This window comes from Hippopotamus amphibius, chromosome 1, assembly GCF_030028045.1.
Source record: "Hippopotamus amphibius kiboko isolate mHipAmp2 chromosome 1, mHipAmp2.hap2, whole genome shotgun sequence".
In the NCBI taxonomy this organism is placed as follows: domain Eukaryota; kingdom Metazoa; phylum Chordata; class Mammalia; order Artiodactyla; family Hippopotamidae; genus Hippopotamus; species Hippopotamus amphibius.
The window spans coordinates 87,966,548-87,987,353 of NC_080186.1; the positions used below are offsets into that span (position 1 = coordinate 87,966,548).

Here is a 20,806-nt window from a genome sequence, read left to right on the forward strand (position 1 = left end):
TTACGGAGGCTGGGGCAGTAGTTCCGGGCATTATCCTGCGTGGCGGGACGCGAGGCAGCCATATTTGTTAAGGGAAGGAGACCCGAAAGAACAAGACAACTTTTCTTCTCTTCACCCGATCAATGCTTGCCACCCAAAGTGAGCCCTGAGTTATGGCGGCTTTTGCGTCGACGCCGCACGGAACTGGCTTTCCAGCAGCGGGGCGATGCGGTTACTATGTGGAAAAGAAGAAGCGGTTCTGCAGGATGGTGGTGGCTGCAGGAAAAAGGTTCTGTGGTGAACACGCTGGAGCCGCGGAGGTCTGGTATCGCCTTACCCTCTCGAGAGTCGGAAATAAGTTTTCTGGTTCAGCACCTCCCCTCTCTGACAGATTTCTGCTTCAGTCCCCTGGATTTTCCAGCTTTTCCTGTGATAAACGCAGTCCTGGCCTCCTTAGGGAGAGATGATGAGCCGTAGTGAAGTGCAGTGTTTTCTTGTACTAAGTAAAGCGCCCCCAGTGACCTGTTTATCTTGATACCAACTCATGGTAATGCTAGATTTTAGTTTTACGGCAGACTGCCGCTTCTTGCACTCCGCTCACTCTCCGCCTTCCTGATGGGAAATGGTGGTTTAGAAAGAAGAGTGATCAAAGAAACATCCGAAGTTTTCACTAGTTGTGTTTTCATTGTTTCGTCAATGATAATCACTTCTTGTCAGTGCGGTTGAGAGAAACTTTTTAAAATTCTTATTTACATGTACAGTCTTTTGAAAGCAACTAATAACTACTTTGCTGAAAGGAAGAAGGAAAGGTTTTTAAAAGTGTAAGAATTGACTCTCCTTTTAAAATTGAGAACAGAAAGTGTACAACTTTTTTCAGTTATGCGTATGATTGTATTGTCAAACATATTTTTATGTATGTGTATTTCTTTAGGATATGTATGATAGAAAATTTTAAAAACAGGAATAGTAAAATTCTTATAGAAAAAGAGCGTTTAATGGGTTTTAGAAGGATTAAACCAAAGAGACAAGCATCTGATTTTATGCCTTCTGAATGTCCAGTATCATTTACATTATTTTTCTTTGTTAAATGGTTTATCCTTCTAGGGAATAGCCAGTACAGATAAGCAGCCCCCAGAACGCTTTCATCTGCTACTGTCCTTTAAAGCTATAGCTCTAGTTCATATTTTGATTTGACTGGTATTTGCCTAGAGTGAAGTGTACTGAAACAAGCTGATTCTTGTTTTGGAATGTAAGTGACCTGTGACTTACAGGAACTCTTTGAAGTACACTTTCTGTTGTATTGACTGGTTTTGGGGGCACCCGCAAAATTCCCCTGATTGAATAATGAACTTTATGATAGGAGGAGGATTTTGTTCTCACTCTAAGACCTTACACTTCACTTTAACCAGACATCCAGAGGTGACTGCAGACGGTGACAGTAGTAGAGTATGAATAGATCCTTACAGGGTGATCTGTATTCCTGGAGAGGAATGACATCATGTTATTAATCCCTTGAAAAAGACTGCAAAACACCAAATGGAAACCCTTTCCATGACTACGATTTGGTATTCAATTTTGGGCATCCTACTGAATCTGTAATTTATGTTATGATTGGGTGTATTGTTTCCATCTTTTTCTTCCCTTAAGTGTCGTATATGGCTGTGATCATTTGTGCTCATTTTTACCCAGTGGTTCTTAAATGGGGGTGATTTAGACCCCCCAGAGAATGTTTGAAGATATTTTGGTTGTCACAACCGAAGAGTGTTTCTTGCATCTAGTGGATAGAGGCCAGGCTGCTAAACATCCTACAATGGACAGGACAGAAGAGAATTATCCAACCTGAAATATCAGTAGTGCCAAGGTTGAGAAGCCCTGTTTGTAGACCCAAATAATAAATTTGAAAAGTGTTTTTTTCCCCTACTCTATCATTAGGCTTTGGGAGGTTAACATAGAGTCTTCTCTTTCATGGAGGTTAGACTTTAAAGTCAGCAAATAGGGAAGAATAATGTACTGTATTTTCAAAAGATATTGAAAAATCTCTTGGATTCGTGAAAGTCAGTGTAGTTTCATGAATACTCTGGGAGGCAGATCAGAACTAAAATAAACCGAAAAAGGAATTAATACTAATAGTGAACACTTAGCATTTACTAGATGAACAGCACTGTGCTAAGCACTTTTTTTTTTAACCTAAAACTACCTCACTTAATTTTTACAACCCTTAGGAGGTAAGATATATTATTCTCATCTTTGAGATGAGGTAGTAGGACTACCTCAGATCATAGTTAGGAGTGATAGTTAGGAGTTGATAGATAGAATTGGGAATCGTACCTAGGTAGTCTGACTGGGCTTTGGTTTTAACTGTTACACTATCCTGTTATATACACATTCATATCAATGTTGGGTAGACTTGCCAGCACTATTAATTACTTTATTTTTTCCGAGTATATGTAGTTGAATCCTTGTAACTTGGAAACGAACAGGATGTAACTCTTCTATACTAAAAAGTTGCAAAGCCAGTGGAGTATGGCCACATACCAAATGGTTAAAATACCATATAGACAGTCCCCAACTTACAATGAATGGTACAACTTACGATTTTTTGGCTTTATGATGTTGCAAAAGCTATAGACATTCAGTAGAGAGCGTACTTTGAATTTTGAGTTTTCATCTTTTCCAGGGCTAGTAATATGTACTGCTAGGCAGTGGCAGGGAGCCAGGGCTTCAAGTCAGCCACGCTGTCACAAGGGTAAACAACTAATATGCTTATTACCATTCTGTACCCATACAACTATCCATTTTTCACTTTCAGTACAGTATTCAATAAATTGCATGAGATGTTCAACACTATTATGAAATAGGCTGTTAGATGATTTTGCCCAGCTGTAGTCTAATGTGAGTGTTCTGATCACATTTAAGATAGAATAGGCTATGCTATGATGTTGGGTAGGTTGTATTAAATGTATTAAATGCATTATTGACTTAGGATGTTGTCAGCTTACACGATGGGTTTATCAAGATGTAATTCCATCATAAGTTGAGGAAGATCTGTCTTTCGTTGTTTCTGAGATACTTTTTTTTCCCCACATTTTAACATCTCTGAAATCAGAATGCTTCTTAAAATCAATGACATGTCATAATTTAGATTGGCAACATTTGTCTTTCTTAGTGGTGCCTAAAATAATAGTGTATATTATAGTCAGTGCTATCATAGATTCAAAATTCCATATGCAGGCCTTCTCTATAACCTGTTTGAAGCTGTAGACCCTTGTTGTCCAAAGCAGTATTTGTTCATATATACATAAACCAGCTACACCGAAGGTGTTTTTTTTTAATTGAAGTATAGTTGATATACAGTGTTATGTAAGTTACAGGTGTACAATACAGTGATTCACAATTTCTAAAGGTTATACTCCATTTATAGTGATTATAAAATATTGGTTATATTTCCTGTGTGGTACAGTATATCTTTGCGGCTTATTTTATACATAGAAGTTTGTACCTCTTAATCCTCTACCCCATATTGCCCCTCCCCCTTCCCCTCTCCCCACTGGTAACCACTAGTTTGTTCTCTGTATCTGTGTCTCTGTTTCTTTTTTTGATACATTTACATTCCCACCAACAGTGTAGGAGGGTTCCCTTTTCTCCACAGGCTTGTCAACATTTGTTACTTGTATTCTTTTTGATGATAGCCATTCTGACAGGTATGAAGTGATATCACATTACACTGAAATTTTGATTTTGCCAGTGTTTTGTTAATATCCTTCTAAGGTTTCCTTTACCTTGTTTTGGGATGGGATAAGCTTATGATTACACTGAAGTTGTATCTAGTGTCTGTAAGCAATGAATTTGATATTCAAATAAATATATCTTTTTTTTTTCAATTAGGAAGAAAATGCTCGGAAAAGAATCCTGTGTCCTTTAGATCCAAAACAGTAAGTATGGGTCAGAGGAGGGTTTTTCTGTGCTAGAAATAGTGATTATCACTGTCTTATTTTAAATAATTTTCTCTTTAAATTTAGCACAGTATATGAAGATCAACTAGCAAAGCATTTGAAAAAATGTAACTCAAGAGAGAAGCCAAAACCTGTAAGTGTTTGATCAGTAAAATTGAATGGAGAAATGTGTGGTATGTAATGTTTATATATACTGAGTAGATTACAAATGTGAATTTTTAACAAGGCCCTTGCCTGAGGAGGCTTAAATATGGCAAGTATATTTGAGTGTATATAGGACATCAGACTGTGAATCCACTTAGACTCCTAGTTCAGATAATAGACTTTTATGCAAGAAGAGTGGTATTCAGAGAGTCATTCCACAGTTTAAGTATTCAAACATATTTGCTTAGTGCTTACTAAATTTATTTTAATAAAATATGATCCCAGCCTTCAGGGATCATTATTCGAGACTGGTAAGTAACTTGTAAATAATGGGTATTATTTAATAAGTGCAATTAAAGAAGTAAGTACACATGTGATAAGAGTACATACTTGCATTAAAATTAAATCCAAGGGATCAAGAAAGTTTTCCCAGAGGAAATAACACTTGAGCTAAGTCCTGATTTGGCAAAGAAAAGAAAGAAGAGACTTTCTTGGTGGAAAGAACTATATGTGCAAAGGCAGAAATTAAGAAACCACTGGAGGTTTTCAAGGAACTTGTACTGATTCTGAAAGATATGGGGAACCACTGAAAGACTGCATGCGAGGGAATGATGTGGTCAGATTTATCACTTAGAAAACTTTCTTTTAGAGCAATGTGGGAGGATGGCTTGCAATCAGAAGGACTAGTTAGGGGGCTGTTGCTGCAATCCAGGTAGGACATGATAAGAGACTGAATTAAAGAGGATGGAAAGAATATAGATAAATGCAAGAATTATTGAGGTAACAGAATCAATAAAACTTGGTGACATTGGAATTGGAGTTGGACATGTGAGTCCGAAACTCAGTAGAGAGGTTGAGCAAGCAATCAAGATTTAGAAGTCAAATATATACAGATCATAGGTGAAGCTTTGGATTTTTAAGTTACCCAGGGTAAGAGATTAGTTAGAGCCGGGGGCAAGTGGGGGGGACTTGTTTATTCAGTAGATATTAATTGACCACTTATGCCAGTCATTGTACCAAGCACTCTGCTTAGAAGAACATTACAATCTAGTGAAATGAATGAAAAATGCAATATTACATGTGTTAAAATAGATGAAGTACAGAGTGCTATGGAAGAATAAAGGAGGAGAACCTAACCCTTTTGGGGGAGAACATAGGGGGTTAGAGAGATAGGGAATGAGTCAGGGAAACTTCTCTGAAGGAATGTCCAAAGTGAGACCTAAAGATCAAAGGATAGTTAACCAGGCAAGGAAGAAAACATGGGTAAGGGCCTAGAAGTGAGAGAGTAAATAGCTTTGTCTGGGACTGGGCATTTCACATGACAAGTATAAAATACAAGGGGAGAGCTGAAGAGAAGATGAGAGGTAGGCAGGAATTAGAGCATGAGACCAAGGACAGAGCTCTAGGTGACACTGACATAAAAGGGTGAGCTGCTAGTAGGAACCATTGAAAAATATTGACAAGGGATGGCTGGAGAGGTAGGAAAGAGAAACAGAGAAGCATGGTATATGAGAAGCAGAGGAAGGAGAATTGCAAAAAGAAACAAGTGATCAACTGTGTCGAGCATCACAGAGAAATCATGTAAGGTAGATACAGAAAAATCCATTGGGTTGGTAGTGTGGCAGTTGTTAAAGATCAAAGAGTTTAGCAAAATGCATATTTAATAGAGTGGAGTGGGCAGAAATCAGACTGAAATGATATATGAGTAAATGGAAGACAAGGCAGTAGAAATCTTAAGTGTAGACTGTTCATTTGAGAAACTAGTCTATGAATGGAACTTGAGAGACTAGCAGTCAGAGAAGAAGGTAGGACAGAAGGAATATGTTTTAAAATGGGAGGGACTTCCTTGGCAGATCAGTGGTCTAAACTCCGTGCTTCCAATGCAGGGGTCATGGGTTCGATCCCTGATTGGAGAACTAAGATTACACATGCCGTGAGGTAACTAAGCTTGCACGCTCTAGAGCCTGTGCTCCACAACTGGAGAGAAGCCCACGTGCCCCAGCGAAGGTCCAGTGTTCCTCAACTGAGGCCCAACACAGCCAAATAAATATTTTAAAAAAAAAAAAATTTAAAAAAAAAAAGAAAAAGAAATTTAATCTTATTTTCAAGCTAACAAGTCAGCCTACCACAGGTTTGTGGATACTGGTAGAAGAAGTGAGACTCCTGGTTCAGAGACAAAGGGCTTTATTACTTTCTGCACAGCAAGCAACATGAGCTTCTTGTCTGCATCAATTCTCCTTGTTCCCAGGACTTCCCTGGTGGCGCAGTGGTTAAGAATCCTCCTGCCAATGCAGGGCACACAGGTTCAATCCCTGCCCCAGGAAGATACCACATGCTGCGGAGCAGCTAAGCCCATGTGCCACAACTATTGAGCCTGTGCTCTAGGGCCAATAAGCCACAACTATTGAGCCCATGTGCCACAACTACTGAAGCCTGTGTGCCTAGAGCCCATGCTCTGCAACAAGAGAAGCCACCACATTGAGGAGCCTATGCACCACAATGAAGAGTAACCCTCACTCGCCACTAGAGAAAGCCAGTGTGTAGCAACGAAGACCCAATGCAGCCAATAAATAAATAAATTTATAAAAAAAAATAAAGTTGCACTAATAATTCTTTAAAAAGGAAAAAAGGAAAGAAAACCAGTGGGCCAGATGGCATAAGTTTTAAAAGAAAATATTTTTACATTAAGATGTGTAGAAGAAAAGTGATGACTACCCCAGTTAGCCCCTTGGTAAAAAGAATGTTGCCTTTACTTTCAAGGATGTATGGAGGTTATCTTCCTTACCTAAGTGTCAGGCTTTAGTTAAAGCAGGCAGATTGAATACATGTTCTGGGAGCAGTTTGAGTTTATTAAATGAATTTATTAGAAATGAATTTATTAAAAATGGAATACCCCTGTGAATTTCCTGGCAGTCCAGTGCTTGGGACTCTGAGCCTTCACTGCCAAGGGATCAGGTTCACTCCCTGGTCAGGGAACTAAGATCCCACAAGCCATGTGGTGTGGCAACAAAAAAAAAAAAAAAGGAATACCTCTGCACAGATTCCATTGCATGCTGGGACACAGTGGAAAGGAAAGGGAGAAAAGTAGTGGGATAACAAGATAGAGGAAAGAAATGCAGAATAGCATTTATCTAAACACTATGAATAACATGAAACCTGGGTAATATCTTATCACTCTTTTGCTTTACTAATAGTTGTAGCTAATTTTCTATTATAGTTTTTCCAGTCATCCAACAAAACATTCTAATACCTGCTTTCTTCACCTGTTCCACTTAATCACTAGTTTTCATTGTTACACATATAGGTAAAAGTATCAGTACACAATCCACACGTTACCTTTCTGCTATCTGTGTAACTAAAGTCCATTACTATGCGTAATGTCCCAGGAGTTATTTTTATTTCAAAACAGAATTTGTAAAAATTGTACTATTTCATTCATCTGTATCTACATAGTCTAATATGGTAGCCACTAGCCATGTGTAACTATTTAAATTTGAGAGAATTAAAATTAAACAAAATTGAAAATCCAGTTCCTCAGTCACACTAGCCATATTTCAAGGCTAGTAGCTACCATGTTGGCCAGGATAGATATAGAACATTTTCGTTATTGCAGAAAGTGCTGTTGGACAGTGCTGATCTAGATGCATACCTGGAGTCTCTCTCTCTGAAAATGAACTAGAAATACCTCACTACATTAAATTAAACAACATAGTATCATAGGATATTTCCGTTTTCTATTTTAATTAGTATTTTAAAATAGAAGAAATCAGACCAAAACCATTATAATGTTTTTTCTTATCTCTGTTTTTGGTCCTGCTATCTATCTGATAAACAACCATTTTGTAGCTGGGTCTTTGTTTTTGCTTTAACCATTAGCAAAACTGACATAGTCCTCAGTCTGCTGGAGACAGGTAAAAACTTTAATAGAAATTACTAATCAATTTATTTAGACTATAAGTGTTTATTCAAGTAGCCACCTCGCTAGAATGTAAGATCGATGAATGTAGAGATTTTTGTCTGTTCTGGCCTCCACTGTGGTGAATCCTCAGCACCTAAAGCAAGTTAAAGACCACAGTAGTCACTCAGTAATTATTTAATGAATACCTGGGTGGGAGAAAGAGAGGATGGCAGGTACAGAGTATTGGAAGAAGGGATGAATCCGTTTTTCAGCTTTATTTTTGTGAACTCTTCACATTAATAACAGTATTTTTATGGTTTTGTTTTTGTTAAGGACTTCTTTATTCAAGATATTAATGCAGGCTTAAAAGATGAAACAGAAATACCTGAACACTTAGTAAGTACTTTTTAATTTTACAAAGTACTTATGAGCATCTCCACACTGTAAATAAGCTGTGTTCTAACTTTTGGAATAAATTAACTATTTTGATTTAGAATGCGTTTTCTTATAGAATCAATGTTATTAGTTCCCAGACCAGCTCACACTCTACTTTTGTATATAGGTTCCAATTTCTTCTCTCTCTGAAGAGCAGTTGGAAAATTTAATTAAGAAATTGAGAAAAGCAAGTGAAGGTAAGTCTGCCTAAATTTGCAAGTTAAATTTTTTTAGAATAATCAGGTGGTTTAAGAGATATTACTACCATTGTTTAGAGCCCTTCAGTTTCATGTTTGGTTGTTTAAGCTTTTGTGCTTCTATTTGGCACAGGTTTGAACTCTACACTTAAAAATCAGATTATGTCCCATCCAGCATTGCATGATGCCCTTAATGATCCTAAAAATGGTGATTCTGCAACCAAACATCTGAAACAGCAGGTATGTTTAAGCCATAGTAACTCTGCTAAAAATGGCCATTTTGTTCATTTGTCAAAAGCTAACATTCTATTGTTTCTAAATATAGTTATTAATGAGATTTTGTTTAGATTATTTTTCAGGGTACAGAATCTCCATTTCAAAAAATGTGTATAAACATATAAAAAAGCCTTGGAATGGATATGGTTCTGAGTACTACATGTTAAGTATTTAAAAGCAAGAGAAAAACTTTAAAGCCAAACAAAAATTATCAATGTGAACATGCTGCCCTATGTAGAAATAAATAATCTTGCTATTTTCCCATTTGAGCCAAATGTTTTTGATCTAGTTTATAAAATAATCTCGTGAAGTTTGCAGGCTTCTATTTTAGGTAACATTGAAAAATTAAAGTTACTTGGTCCAAGAAGATGCTTTGTTGAGTTTGGAGCAGGAAAGGGAAAATTATCTCATTGGGTTGATATTGCCTTAAAAGATGCTGAAAAAGTTCACTTCATCCTAGTAGAAAAGGTGACCACAAGATTCAAGGTAAGGGAAACCATTGTAGTATATTGGTAACCAAACTGTGTGTGTACTTTTCTTGTTTGAAAAAAAAAAAGTGATCCTCAGAAACATGCTTCTTAAAGAAAAACGTTTGTGTTTTTATTTGATTACAGCTTTTTATTCTAATTATATTGATGATTTAAACTGAAGGTAAATTTTTTAATCTAAAATTTGATAGTCCATTGATCTGAGTTCTTAAGATATTTACAGAGACAAGAAATTATGTGAAAAGAGCCAGGCTCAAGCTAGGAGTTAAGAGTTTTGAGTCCCAACCTAAACTTACTTCTGAAACTTACTAACTATTCGTTCAGTAAACATTTATTGAGCATACCACAAGTACTGTTACTTATATTTGGAAAGAAGAGACAAATAGATAAATGATTATAGAAAAGTTAAAATAAGAAAAAAGGCTGCACAGAGTGCAGTGTGGGTTCAGAGGAGGGAGGGACAAGTTTTACTGCAGGGAAGGGATCGTGAATGGCTACGTAGAAAAGGTGATGTTTGAGTTATATCTTAAAAAGTGGATATCTGCTAGTTACAGGGTTTGAGAAGCATTCTAGGAAGCAAGAAGAGTGTAACCAAATGCCTGAAGTGACAGGGAACCTTGGAAACATTTCTATGTGATGGAAGTATATGGTGTGAAGTAGAGTTCAGCAATGGTGAGATGGGAGAGGCAGGCTAGACTCTGGAAGGGCTCATATTTTATGCTAAGGAAGGAATTTGACTTTATCCTGCTACATGCCGGGGACACAGTGGAAACAAGATTTAATTCTTGTCTTCAAGAAGCTTACATCTAATGAGACAGACATAAGTATTTTGGCTCAGTATGCTAAGTGTCTTATGATACTGATGAGTACCAGATGCTGTGGAAGTATGAAGATAGAACACCAGCCTCAGTCTAGTGTGGGTCACTGAAGGTTTTCTGGAGGAGGTGGCAGCTGATAGGAGATTGAAAGAATATATAAGAATTGGTGAAGTAAATAGAAAAGGGTTTTAAAAGTTCATCCTAGCAGTACCATTAAAGCTGTATCAGAAGAGTGTGAAATGAATTAGGGAGATTAGTAATAAGATAATTATTATCCAGTAATCCAGGTGGGAAATGGGCCAGAGCTAAGGATGTTGCAGTGAGATAGAGAGGAGGGAAAGAGTGAGAAATGTTATGATGTTGGAAGCCACAAGACTTGATGACTTGTTATCCATTAAGTATGAGAGAGCAGTTACTTCTAGTGACCTTTTGTGCCTTAAGTGACTAAGTGGTGTTCTTCCCTCAGATAGGGAAAATAGAAGGAGAAAGGGAAAGAGTAGTTTGGAGGGAGAAATAATGAATTCAGTTTTGAATGAGTTTGCTGCTGAACTAGATCTTTATATTATCTATGAACCTTAATTTCTTCATCAGCGAATTGGGACTTTTTAGAGTTAAAGGAAATAATATGTACATAATAATTTATAAAATGTTCAAGTCTTATGAAAATGTACAATATTGTTATTTTGGAGTTTTCATCACGGAATATACCGTCTTAAATTTTTTAATTAAAATTCTATTTTTTAAATACTAAAAGCTAAGGTGGAAAATTATTTGCTCTGAGTTTTGAAAACAAATAGAAATCTTTTTATTTTCATAATGCTTTTTTTTTTTTTACTCAAAAGCCATTGTTACAATAATGTTCTGTTTGTGCAGGTAGATGGCAAACACAGAAAGAAAAATTCGGTGTTTGAGAGACTTCAAATTGATATTCAACACTTGTGTTTGAGTAAGTTGCATAACTTACAGTTGCTCTTCCATAAATCATAGAAGTGTCAAACTCTGAGTGTTGCTTAGAAATCCAGTCATGCAGAACAGTACTTCAGGGAAAACAGAGATTAATCCATTGTTAATATAGAAAGTTTTATCTAACATTTAGATAAATATGAATGGAATTAGGGTAGAAACTTTAAGAAATTGTTTTTCAGTATCAAGTAGGAATTAAGTGTCATACTAGGGAATAGTTTAAAAGTTTTGGGAATATGTCCTTATGGTGCTTTTTTCTTTTTTTAAAATTTATTTATTTATTTATTGGCTGTGTTGGGTCTTCAGTGCTGCACACGGGCTTTCTCTAGTTGTGGCAAGAAGGGGCTGCTCTTCATTGTGGTGCGCGGGCTCCTCATCGTGGTGGCTTCTCTTGTTGTGGAGCACGGGCTCTAGGTGCACGGGCTTCAATAGTTGCGGAGTGTGGTCTCATTAGTTGTGGCTCGTGGGCTCTAGAGCACAGGCTCAGTAGTTGTGGTGCATGGGCTTAGTTGCTCTGCGGCATGTGGGATCCTCCCAGAGCAGGAATCGAACCCATGTCCCCTGCATTGGCAAGCAGATTCTTAACTACTGCGCCACCTAGGAAGTTCCCTTCGTGTTGCTTTTTTGTCCTGTTTAAATTAATTACTGAGTCTGTTCATACCATACATTAGCCTTCTGCCTATAGTTAACATAACTTTACCTAAACTATTAAGGAAATGAGATAGTTCTCTGCGTAGCTAATGTGTAAAAGATACTTCCTACAATTTTAAATTGTACCAAGGAAAATAACCCATCCCTATGGAACTCATATTTCACACACACAAACACACACACATACACCCCAATCAATCCTACTCTTTAATGCCCTTTCTGTACCTTTTAATAGTTTTTCATACTGTTTAAAATGAAAATAATACAAAGCTATGCCAGCAACCTCTTCTGCTAATTTTAATTCAGCCCCGTGATGCAACCCACAGCTGGCCCACATAGTAAATAAAATTTGTTTATTGAAAGTCCAATTGTATAGCACAGGGAACTATATTCAGTATTTCCTGATAAACCATAATGGAAAAGAATATGAAAAAGAATATATGTATGTATAACTGAATCACTTTGCTGTTCAGCAGAAATTAACACAACATTGTAAATCAACTATACTTCAATTTAAAAAAAGGTATAACTTTAAAAATTGTGTTTGTTGGCGCTTCCTAGGTGGCGCAGTGGTTAAGAATCCGCCTGCCAATGCAGAGGACACGGGATTGATCCCTGCTCCAGGAAGATCCCACCAAAAAAAAAAAAAAAAAAAATTGTGTTTGTTTTAATACATTTATCAAGTATTCTGTTAGTTTCTATCTTCCTTAAAAATTCTCCTGAATCCTTCAGACATATTCCAATCTAGACTGGGTGCCCTCTGTTCCTAGAGCACAATTGTCAACCTTAAAACTCTCTTCATTCTCATCCTGAGGATTCCCTTCACTCTTCTGGGTTGGGATTTATTTTTCCACATCTTATCCCACATCTTCCTCTATTGATTTACTCTCTTTGGGCAAAGCACCTCCTCTTATAGTTTCCTGAGAAACAGTTGCATTAGAGATAAATTTGAGACCTTGCATTGTCTGAAAGGATCTTTTACTTTATCCTTACACTTGATTTGGCTGGGTGTTTCTGTTTCTAAGAATTTTGAAACTATTATTCCACTACTGTTGTTCAGAAGTTCAGTGCCATTCTGAGTCCTGATCCCTTGTATGTCATCTGCTTTTTTTCTTTCTAGAAACATATAGGCTCTTTTCTTTGTCCTCAGTGTTTTAAATTCTAACAGTGATGTGTCTTGATGTAGTTATATTTTTATGTGCTGTGCTGGGCACTTATTGGACTCTTTTGTTTATAGCAGTGGTTCTCAAATAGAGGCAGTTTTGGCTCTCAGGGTACGTTGGCAATGTCTGAGACATTTTTCATTGTCATAAGAGTAGACATGCTGCTAGGATCTAATGGATACCAGTCAGGGAGCCTGCTAAACAAGAGGCCTGCTAAATATCCTATATGGTACAGTATAGCTCCCCACAACAAAGAATTATTGGAGCCAAAAGTTAATAATGGCAAGGATGAGAAATCCTGATTTAGAGATTCCAGTATTCTCAACTTTCTGGGAAATTTCTTTACATTGTTTCTTTCATAATTTTCTCTGCTCCATTTTTTCTTTTCTCCCTTAATGGAGAAACTTTTATGATTTAGTTCTTAGACCTCCTGGAATGGTTCTCTATTTTTCTTGACTTTACTTCTCTGTTCTATATCTTTTGTCTTTTTTTTCTATACGTCCTCAAATTTCTTCAACTTAATTTCTTATAGCATAGTTTTAATTTCTAAGTTTTTTTTCTTGAATTTATCTTTGTTATTGTAACCTGTTCTTTTTTTGTAATTGCAATATCTTTGTGAGGATGTTAATGATTTTTTTTAGAAGTGTCCTCCCTTCATATTCTGTTTTCACTAAGTTGCTCTTCTCCATTTGTTTTGGTCAGTCTGTTTCAACTTAGAGGCTCTGCTCAAACATCTGTGCTTTTTGATGGTGTGTTCATGGTGAGAATTGAGGGACTGAGAGCTCTGAGTCTTCAGGTGGAGTTGCTGACTCTGAGCTCCAGTTTGGAGTGACCTATCTAGGACGTGATCTTTCCTCTTGGGCTGGTCATGTTCCCCAGAGAAGACTCTCTTGATCACCTGCCTACAGGGTAAAGGTCTGGTTATCAACATTCTGGGACCCAGTGGTGAATAAAAGTTTAATCCATGTGCATGCTCACTTAACCCTGCTATTTTACTACACTTCAGCTTTCAACTTCCTATTATCCTTCACCCCATTGACCTCCTGTTTTACTTGCTTCAGAGAATTAATCTGCAGTTTTCCACCAGTTGTTAAAGAGGTAGTCACCAAGTGGCTATGAGGTGAGGATCTGACTACTTCTTAAATAGACTTTCTGCCAGCATACTCTGTTAATATAAATAACTACCTCAGGTCTATTTGCAAGGTCCCTGATGCCCCCATTTCCATAAGGGCTTTCTTAGACAACCTTTCTCTTCACCCTGATTGAGGATAAGTTTCTTGAACCACCGTACACAGGCAAACTATTCCACTTGGTACCAGTTTCTTCTCCTAGCATATGATAGCATCTGAGAGCAAGCAACAGAAAATTTGAAATATTAACTAAGGACCTCCATTGGACAATTAACTGTGCTGGGTGCTGTAGTTGGATTTGTAGGGGGAAACATACTTTTCATCTCAGAATCTTAGAAAAAAGAAAATGAATAGGGAGGGGTAATGGAAGGCATAACTGTGATATACTACATTTTACTGCATTACCTTGTAGATGTCTTTTTTTTTTACTTCTATACTACATTATGAATATTTTCTTTTATTCAGAACAGTGTGAAAAGCTAAAATAAAATCTTATTCTCGATCATCAAGATATAAGAAAAGGTATATTTTTAGTTTGATGATAATATTGAGTATAGTATTCTTTAATATAAAATGTTAGTTGTATTATTCATGTATTTATCATACAAATTAATTATGTAAAATAAATCTAGTAGGGAAACTTTTGAGTCCTTTTACCAATGGGTAATAGTATTTAGCAAAATAAGGCTTCTACAGGGTAAAGTCCTGAGTTAGTATAGAAGAAATAGCATTGGCCTAAAAGTCAAGAAACTTTAACTCGGGAGTGAAAGGGCCAGCTGGGGTGAGGTGGGAAGAAAAGGAAGACAAAAAATTTTTTAACTCTAATTCTGACTATGTCAGTAGCCATCTGTGTTACTTATCACTACATCTTTGAGCCCCTTATTCTTAAGCTATAAAGTGAGAATTTTTTGTTTGTGTTTCTTTCAGCCCTAAAATTCAAAGATTCTAATTAGCTCTTTCTTTGGGAGGCCACTTAATGCCTTAATTCACAAGAGAGCTAACTTAGTTCTCATTTCTTTTTATTTCAGACAAGATTCCTTTGCTAAGCAAAGAAAAACTACCTGTGATAGGGATTGGAAAGCATCTGTGTGGTGTGGCAACAGGTATGTAAACATACTAATAATGTTAAGATGAACATATTAAGTTTTAGCTTAACATGGTCCCAAATATTTGAGTCTCTTTTCAGTAGTTTTTATCCCTTGTTTGCAACTCATTAATCTTCATAGTAGCATTGGCCCTGTATTATTGTATCAGATTTAGAGCTTTTCTGTTTATCTGCTTATTTTGGCCATTTTGCAGGATAAATTAAGAGCTTTATGTATAAATACTGTGTCATATGGGAACTTAAAGTTCTTTGGGATATACTGCAACCAAAATGGAAATAAATCATTTACAGAAACTGTATGATTCTATCCCAGAAGCTACTGTTTTTTTTTTTTAAAGGAATTGCTTGGGAAGGACTCTGAAACCTCTCCCACTAGAAGATGATTATGTATCAGGATTCTAGGGGAAAAAGGAAATGTGAAGATGTGTTGTCTTAGCACTTGGATCCATCAGATGTAGCATGATAAAGTAGAAAGAACATGGGCTTTGAAATCAGATAGTACAAGGTGCAACTTTGTTGTATAATCTTGGCATATCACTTAACCTTTCTGAGCTTTCATTATCTCATCTGTAAAATGAGGATAACAATATATAATTTGCTAGTTTACATATAAAGTGTCTGGCACATATCCATGCTCAATAAATGTTAACTATTGTTACGTCTTCTTCTGGCTCCTGCTAATTTCATATTTACCTGTATGGGGAACTAGGAGCCTCCCTAAGAGTTTATTCAAGTTGGTTGGAAATGACTTTAAGTGTTATATATTTGTGTTGTCCTTTATAGTTTTTAGATGATTTACATGTACCTTGTCTCATTTAACTCTCATAAAAGCCTTCTGAAGTAAGCCAATTCTATCCTGGGGAGGAAACAGAAGTACTCTTTACTCCCAGCCATCTAATCCAGGTTTCTTAGAAATACAGTCTACACTGGCCGTTTCTCATTGTTCCACACACTTTTTCCCCCCTTGATTCACTCTGACTGAATTCTCCCTTCATCACTATATTATCACCTTCATGAAAAATCTCTGCTGTTGTTGCTTATCCTTCTTGAAATTCTGTTTTCTTCTCTTTTGTGACATTCTTTCCTGGTTCTTCCCCTACATCTGTGCCATTCTTTCTCCATATCTCATGGTGTCCATCCACTGCTTGTCCTTTAAATATTAATATTCAGACCCATGTGCCACACACCTAAAGTGTCTTTCCCCTTCTTAAAACTATTCAGTAGCTCCCAATCACCTACACCATAAAGTCTAAGCTCTTTAACATGACATCCTCGTCTTAATCTGGCCTTTGCCTTCCTCTCTTTGCTACTTCCTGCCTCTATATTTATTGGTCTACAAGTTCTAACCCTTGGCATATACTATACTATGTCTGTTTCTAAACTGATCAATTTCTACTCCTTCTTCAGCTCAGTTGTTGCCACTTTCAGGGAACCTTCCTAAATAAGATAGTGTTTATCCTTAGCGTTTATCATAATTGCCTCTGCGTATCTTGAGTTCATTGTATATTAATTGTCTGTTTATATATCTCATTCTCCCAGTATGCTCTGGGGTTTTTGTGTTCTTTTGTTTGTTTTTTGAGCATAGGGAGTATGCTAGCATGATGCTTGGTATATAACAGGAACTCAGTAAATCTTTGAATGAATAAATAATCTTGGCCACCAATTTGCTGTGTTTCCTTGTCCCTTTCTAGGTACATGGCTTTATCCCTCAAGTTCTCTATAAAGGAGGGGTTGAGAAGTAGCTAAAGCTACTTCTGATTCTAAAATATCTTCATTCTTTTAATGATTTTTCTGACTATTCCCATTTCTGAAAATCATTACTTAAGTCCAATATAAGTAAAACAGTGGCTGAATATATTTTGTCGGAAAATAATAGTTTTTAAAATAAAAGATCAGTTATCACCTTCTTCAAATAATAGGTTCCCGATAATGTTTGTTGACTTAAATTCATATATTGTATCATATATACTAGTGAATTATCAGATCATTTACTATTCACTTGTGACATCTTGGGATAATAAAGTTTAAAAATACATATATTTTTGATTGAACAAGCAAAGTGTGACAGTCTCATCGACAGAAAATGTGGATTTTACAGCATATATTTGTAGTTTTTCCAGTAGTCAACAATATTGCAGTTGTCAGTGGGTAGTTGTCATAATCATCTAAAATCCATTTGTTTAGTTTTTAAGTGTACTATAAATTTTTCATTTTAATATAGAGTTCATTTAGTGTTTCAGTTTGTGTTTATTATTCATCATATAGCCGCAAAGCCTTGCACATGAAAGACATTCAGGAACTATTTGCTGAATGAGTGTGTAACTATAGTAAGGCTATTCAGTGAGGCCTACGTTCCACCTTCTTACCCCACTTTTCTTAGCTCTTCACTCTTTGCTGTGAACATCTGACGTTTCAAGACTGACACCTGACATCAACTTTAGCAGATGCTGATTAGCTAATACCTTTCCTCTTTCTTTCTTTGGGTTCTTTAAGCTCAAAACTTCCCTGGAATGTAAGCGTAGAGACATAAATTTTTTCCACACAAGTCATTTCCTCAACGAGGGTAGGAGAAATGAGAGCAAATTTGAGTAGCTGGACTAAACGTTTTGCAAATTTTAGATCTTAAGCTTCACACCGGTTTTGGGGGAAGTTGACTTTATGCAGAATAAATCATTAGAGAAAATGATACAATAATGAGAAAAGAGCAAAAATGAACAAAGTTGATAATTCATGAAAATTAGTACAAGTATAAAGCTAAGTAGGTTTTTGTCGTTGGGCTTTTAAAAACCATACTGCCTAATAAATGTAAAAAATACTTATTTTTAAAGATGATGTGGTTTGGGGGGCCACATAATTGTGTTTGCAGATCTTGCATTACGATGTTTGGTTGAAACCTATGCTGCCAGTTGTGAGGAAAGGAATGAAGAACCTTTAGCCAAACGCGTAAAGAATGATAAAACAGAAAAAGAAATTAACACTTTGGCCAAGGAAGGAAATGAAAAAAATACCCCAGAGAAGTGGACCCCTGTGGCTGGCATTGTTATTGCACTCTGTTGTCACCACAGGTGTGATTGGAGACATTATGTGGGCAAAGAATACTTCAGGGCTCTAGGCCTTGGAGCAGTGGAATTCCACTATTTTCAGCGAATGAGTAGTTGGGCGACTTGTGGGATGCGAAAAACATCTTTGGAAGCTTCAGATATTTCCACAAAAAGAAAAGATAAACAGAATGATGGCAATGAAGAGCATGATGACGGAGGATACAAAATCACAGATGACAGCACTGAGAGTTTGCCTAGGTAAGTGACTACTTTGAAAATGCACAGCACTAGGGCAGAAATACTTTATTATTGCTGTACTTTATTTTTAGATGAATATTACCAAAAGTTCATTCATGAAAATATATTTTACCATCTAATTTTAGAAAAAGTTAAAATACACACACTTTTTTTGTGGCATTAATAAAACATATCTTGGAAGCATGAGACATAGCACCTATATATTGTGGGTTATTTAGCAGCTTATCAATAAATAGAAGTAACTAAAATAATTTTTATAAGGTTTTACAGCATTTTAACGTGTTGTGTGTGTTTATTCAATTTAGGTTTCTTACTGTTGAAGAAAAGAAGAAAATAGGGCATCTTTGTAAATTGCTGATTGACCAAGGCCGAATCAACTATTTACAGCAGAAAGGATTCAGTCCTGCTTTACAGTATTATACAGACCCTCTGGTGTCTTTGGAAAATGTATTATTAACTGCTTTACCAAATCATTCTTCACCAGAAACAACTGCTTAAAATGGAAAAGAAATTTTGAACATCTGTCTTCCACCAAAAATATTTTTTAATTGTATTTTTATATTCATGAAAATATAATTTAAATAGCAGATAATATGAACTTTAAAAAATGTTGTGGCCTCATTGAACTTTGGTAATGGCTTTGTTTTTTACTTAGAAGTCCAAACATTAGAGAATTCACCAAATTCCCAAAGTAATCGTCTTCAGCAGGGCATCTTGAATTACTATTATCCATCAACATTTATAGAGTTTGGTAAAGTAGTCGAGCAGTTGACTTGGTTACCTGAAACACACATAACATGTCAGCATATAACTAGCACATTAACTTTCTATTTCATTAATTTTGGAAACTTATTTTCCCTTGGTTTTATTTAATACTTTTTATTTTTCAAGTTCAAGATGTAATAATCAATTGTCAGTTTATAACAAGGACCGATCTGAGAAATTGGCTTATGTATGGATTTTTTGCCCAGGCAGATCTGGAAAGGATAATTAATTATGATTATTTGTTTCTAATGCAAACAGATTCAGAGATATTAATAATCAATTAATGAATTCACCTTCAGATTTCAAGAGCCATACCTGTGTTTATATATTGTCAGAATTTGTCCATGACAGATACCAAAACTAAAGAGATATTTTTAAGGAAGAAAACTATTTCGCTTCATTTCTTAATTGAATAATTATCTAGTTAGAACTTCCAAAAAAGATACTTAAAAGCCTAATTCACAAATTAAGTTGAAATATGCAAATAACTTCTGAAGTTAATTAGGTATCATATCTTTTAACAGGTCATTTTTACATAGAAAAGAACAAAGATAAGTATATTCTCTCCTGTTCAGGAAAATAATTTGGAATAAAGTAGAAATTAGATAATGATATGAAAAACCTCACTTTGGGGCCTCATTTGGCTCATAAGCAGTTTCTATGCACAAGCAAACATTAAACCAAACATATGGTAGGACTGTTAGTCTTTTCCTCATTTTATCCTTTGTTTATTTCTGCCTTATTTGTAAAAATTGTCTTAATCGTACATTTGCCAAGACAAAGATCCAGAATTACTCATTTTAGATATTATAATGGTATTCTTAGGTAACTATTATTTGTAGGTCTGTGATTACATTAATTATAAATTAGAAGTCTAGCCCATTTTTTAGTTTCTGACCTTTCTACTTCAGTTTAATCTTATATATCTTATGAGACTGCGTAGGTTCAAATCCCAGCCCTACTCCTTGATCTCTCTGGGCCTCAGTCCCCCTCTTAAAATGGGGGTGATGAAGATGATAACGGTCACACCTCACAAGGTTATTATCAGCGTTAAATAGCACATTACAGTGCTTAGAACGGTTCTAAGTTCAGGATAAGTACTCAATACATGTTAACCATTTTAATGGTACTAATTCATAAAATTATTTTTAATGACATAATAGGGAGACTTTGTTTTATTAGCTCTGTTTAAGTTGTAACTTTTTTCTCTTGTCATAAGTTCTGACAGTTATTAAAATAAGGTAGTTTGTTTAAATTAGCTACTCATGCCCACAAATCTAGAGAACATAAATGAAGATAATAATACGTCGTTCAATAATTAAACTGATTTTACTGAGTTAGGCAATGCTAATTTGTGTCATACAGTCTGTTTTGTTTCATTCCACAGTTTATGCCCAGAAATAAAAGCTATTCTACAACAGGCATTATCTCTGTTATATTTCATAAAACATGTATACACACAAGAATTATAATGATAGAGTCCTGTGGCCCATTTAGCTTAAGGTATGTTTCTGACAATGATACCAAGTCCTCTATGGGGAG

General features: G+C 35.9%; 3 protein-coding genes across 5 annotated transcripts in view; 1 reads left to right on the forward strand and 2 right to left on the reverse strand.

The window, feature by feature from the left end:
* Positions 1–62, reverse strand: part of SASS6 (SAS-6 centriolar assembly protein) — a 55,582-nt gene extending 55,520 nt beyond the window's left edge. Inside the window, 1 exon segment of the mRNA XM_057726094.1 lies at positions 1–62. Coding sequence (XP_057582077.1) covers positions 1–62 — 62 coding nt within the window.
* On the forward strand, positions 30–19,109 carry TRMT13 (tRNA methyltransferase 13 homolog). 3 transcript variants are annotated; one of them, XM_057728335.1, is made up of 11 exons: positions 30–299; positions 3,865–3,911; positions 3,999–4,065; positions 8,308–8,370; positions 8,537–8,606; positions 8,740–8,846; positions 9,201–9,368; positions 11,062–11,134; positions 15,124–15,198; positions 18,067–18,499; positions 18,805–19,109. In XM_057728335.1, the coding sequence occupies exons 1-11, from the start codon at positions 153–155 to the stop codon at positions 18,995–18,997; spliced, it is 1,443 nt and encodes a 480-aa protein (XP_057584318.1). In that variant the 5' UTR covers positions 30–152; the 3' UTR covers positions 18,998–19,109. The 3 variants fall into 3 exon arrangements, with proteins under 3 accessions (XP_057584318.1, XP_057585110.1, XP_057585845.1); XM_057729127.1 differs by lacking the exon at positions 18,805–19,109 and having other exon boundaries at positions 73–299; positions 18,266–18,462; XM_057729862.1 differs by lacking the exon at positions 18,805–19,109 and having other exon boundaries at positions 73–299; positions 15,539–18,203.
* The window catches only part of LRRC39 (leucine rich repeat containing 39), a 22,330-nt gene continuing 20,549 nt past the window's right edge, over positions 19,026–20,806 (reverse strand). Inside the window, exon 10 of the mRNA XM_057730920.1 lies at positions 19,026–19,280. Within this exon, the coding sequence (XP_057586903.1) occupies positions 19,225–19,280 (56 nt within the window). The 3' untranslated portion in view covers positions 19,026–19,224. The remainder of the gene's footprint in view (positions 19,281–20,806) is intronic.

What these genes read in the sequence shown, in the direction of transcription:
- TRMT13 (XM_057728335.1), top strand. Translation starts at nt 153, where the DNA reads ATGGCGGCTTTTGCGTCGACGCCGCACGGAACTGGCTTTCCAGCAGCG. An exon ending in AGGTGACCACAAGATTCAAG is followed by an intron (nt 9,369 to 11,061) that starts GTAAGGGAAACC and finishes CTGTTTGTGCAG; the next exon opens with GTAGATGGCAAACACAGAAA. An exon ending in TCTGTGTGGTGTGGCAACAG is followed by an intron (nt 15,199 to 18,066) that starts GTATGTAAACAT and finishes TTGTGTTTGCAG; the next exon opens with ATCTTGCATTACGATGTTTG.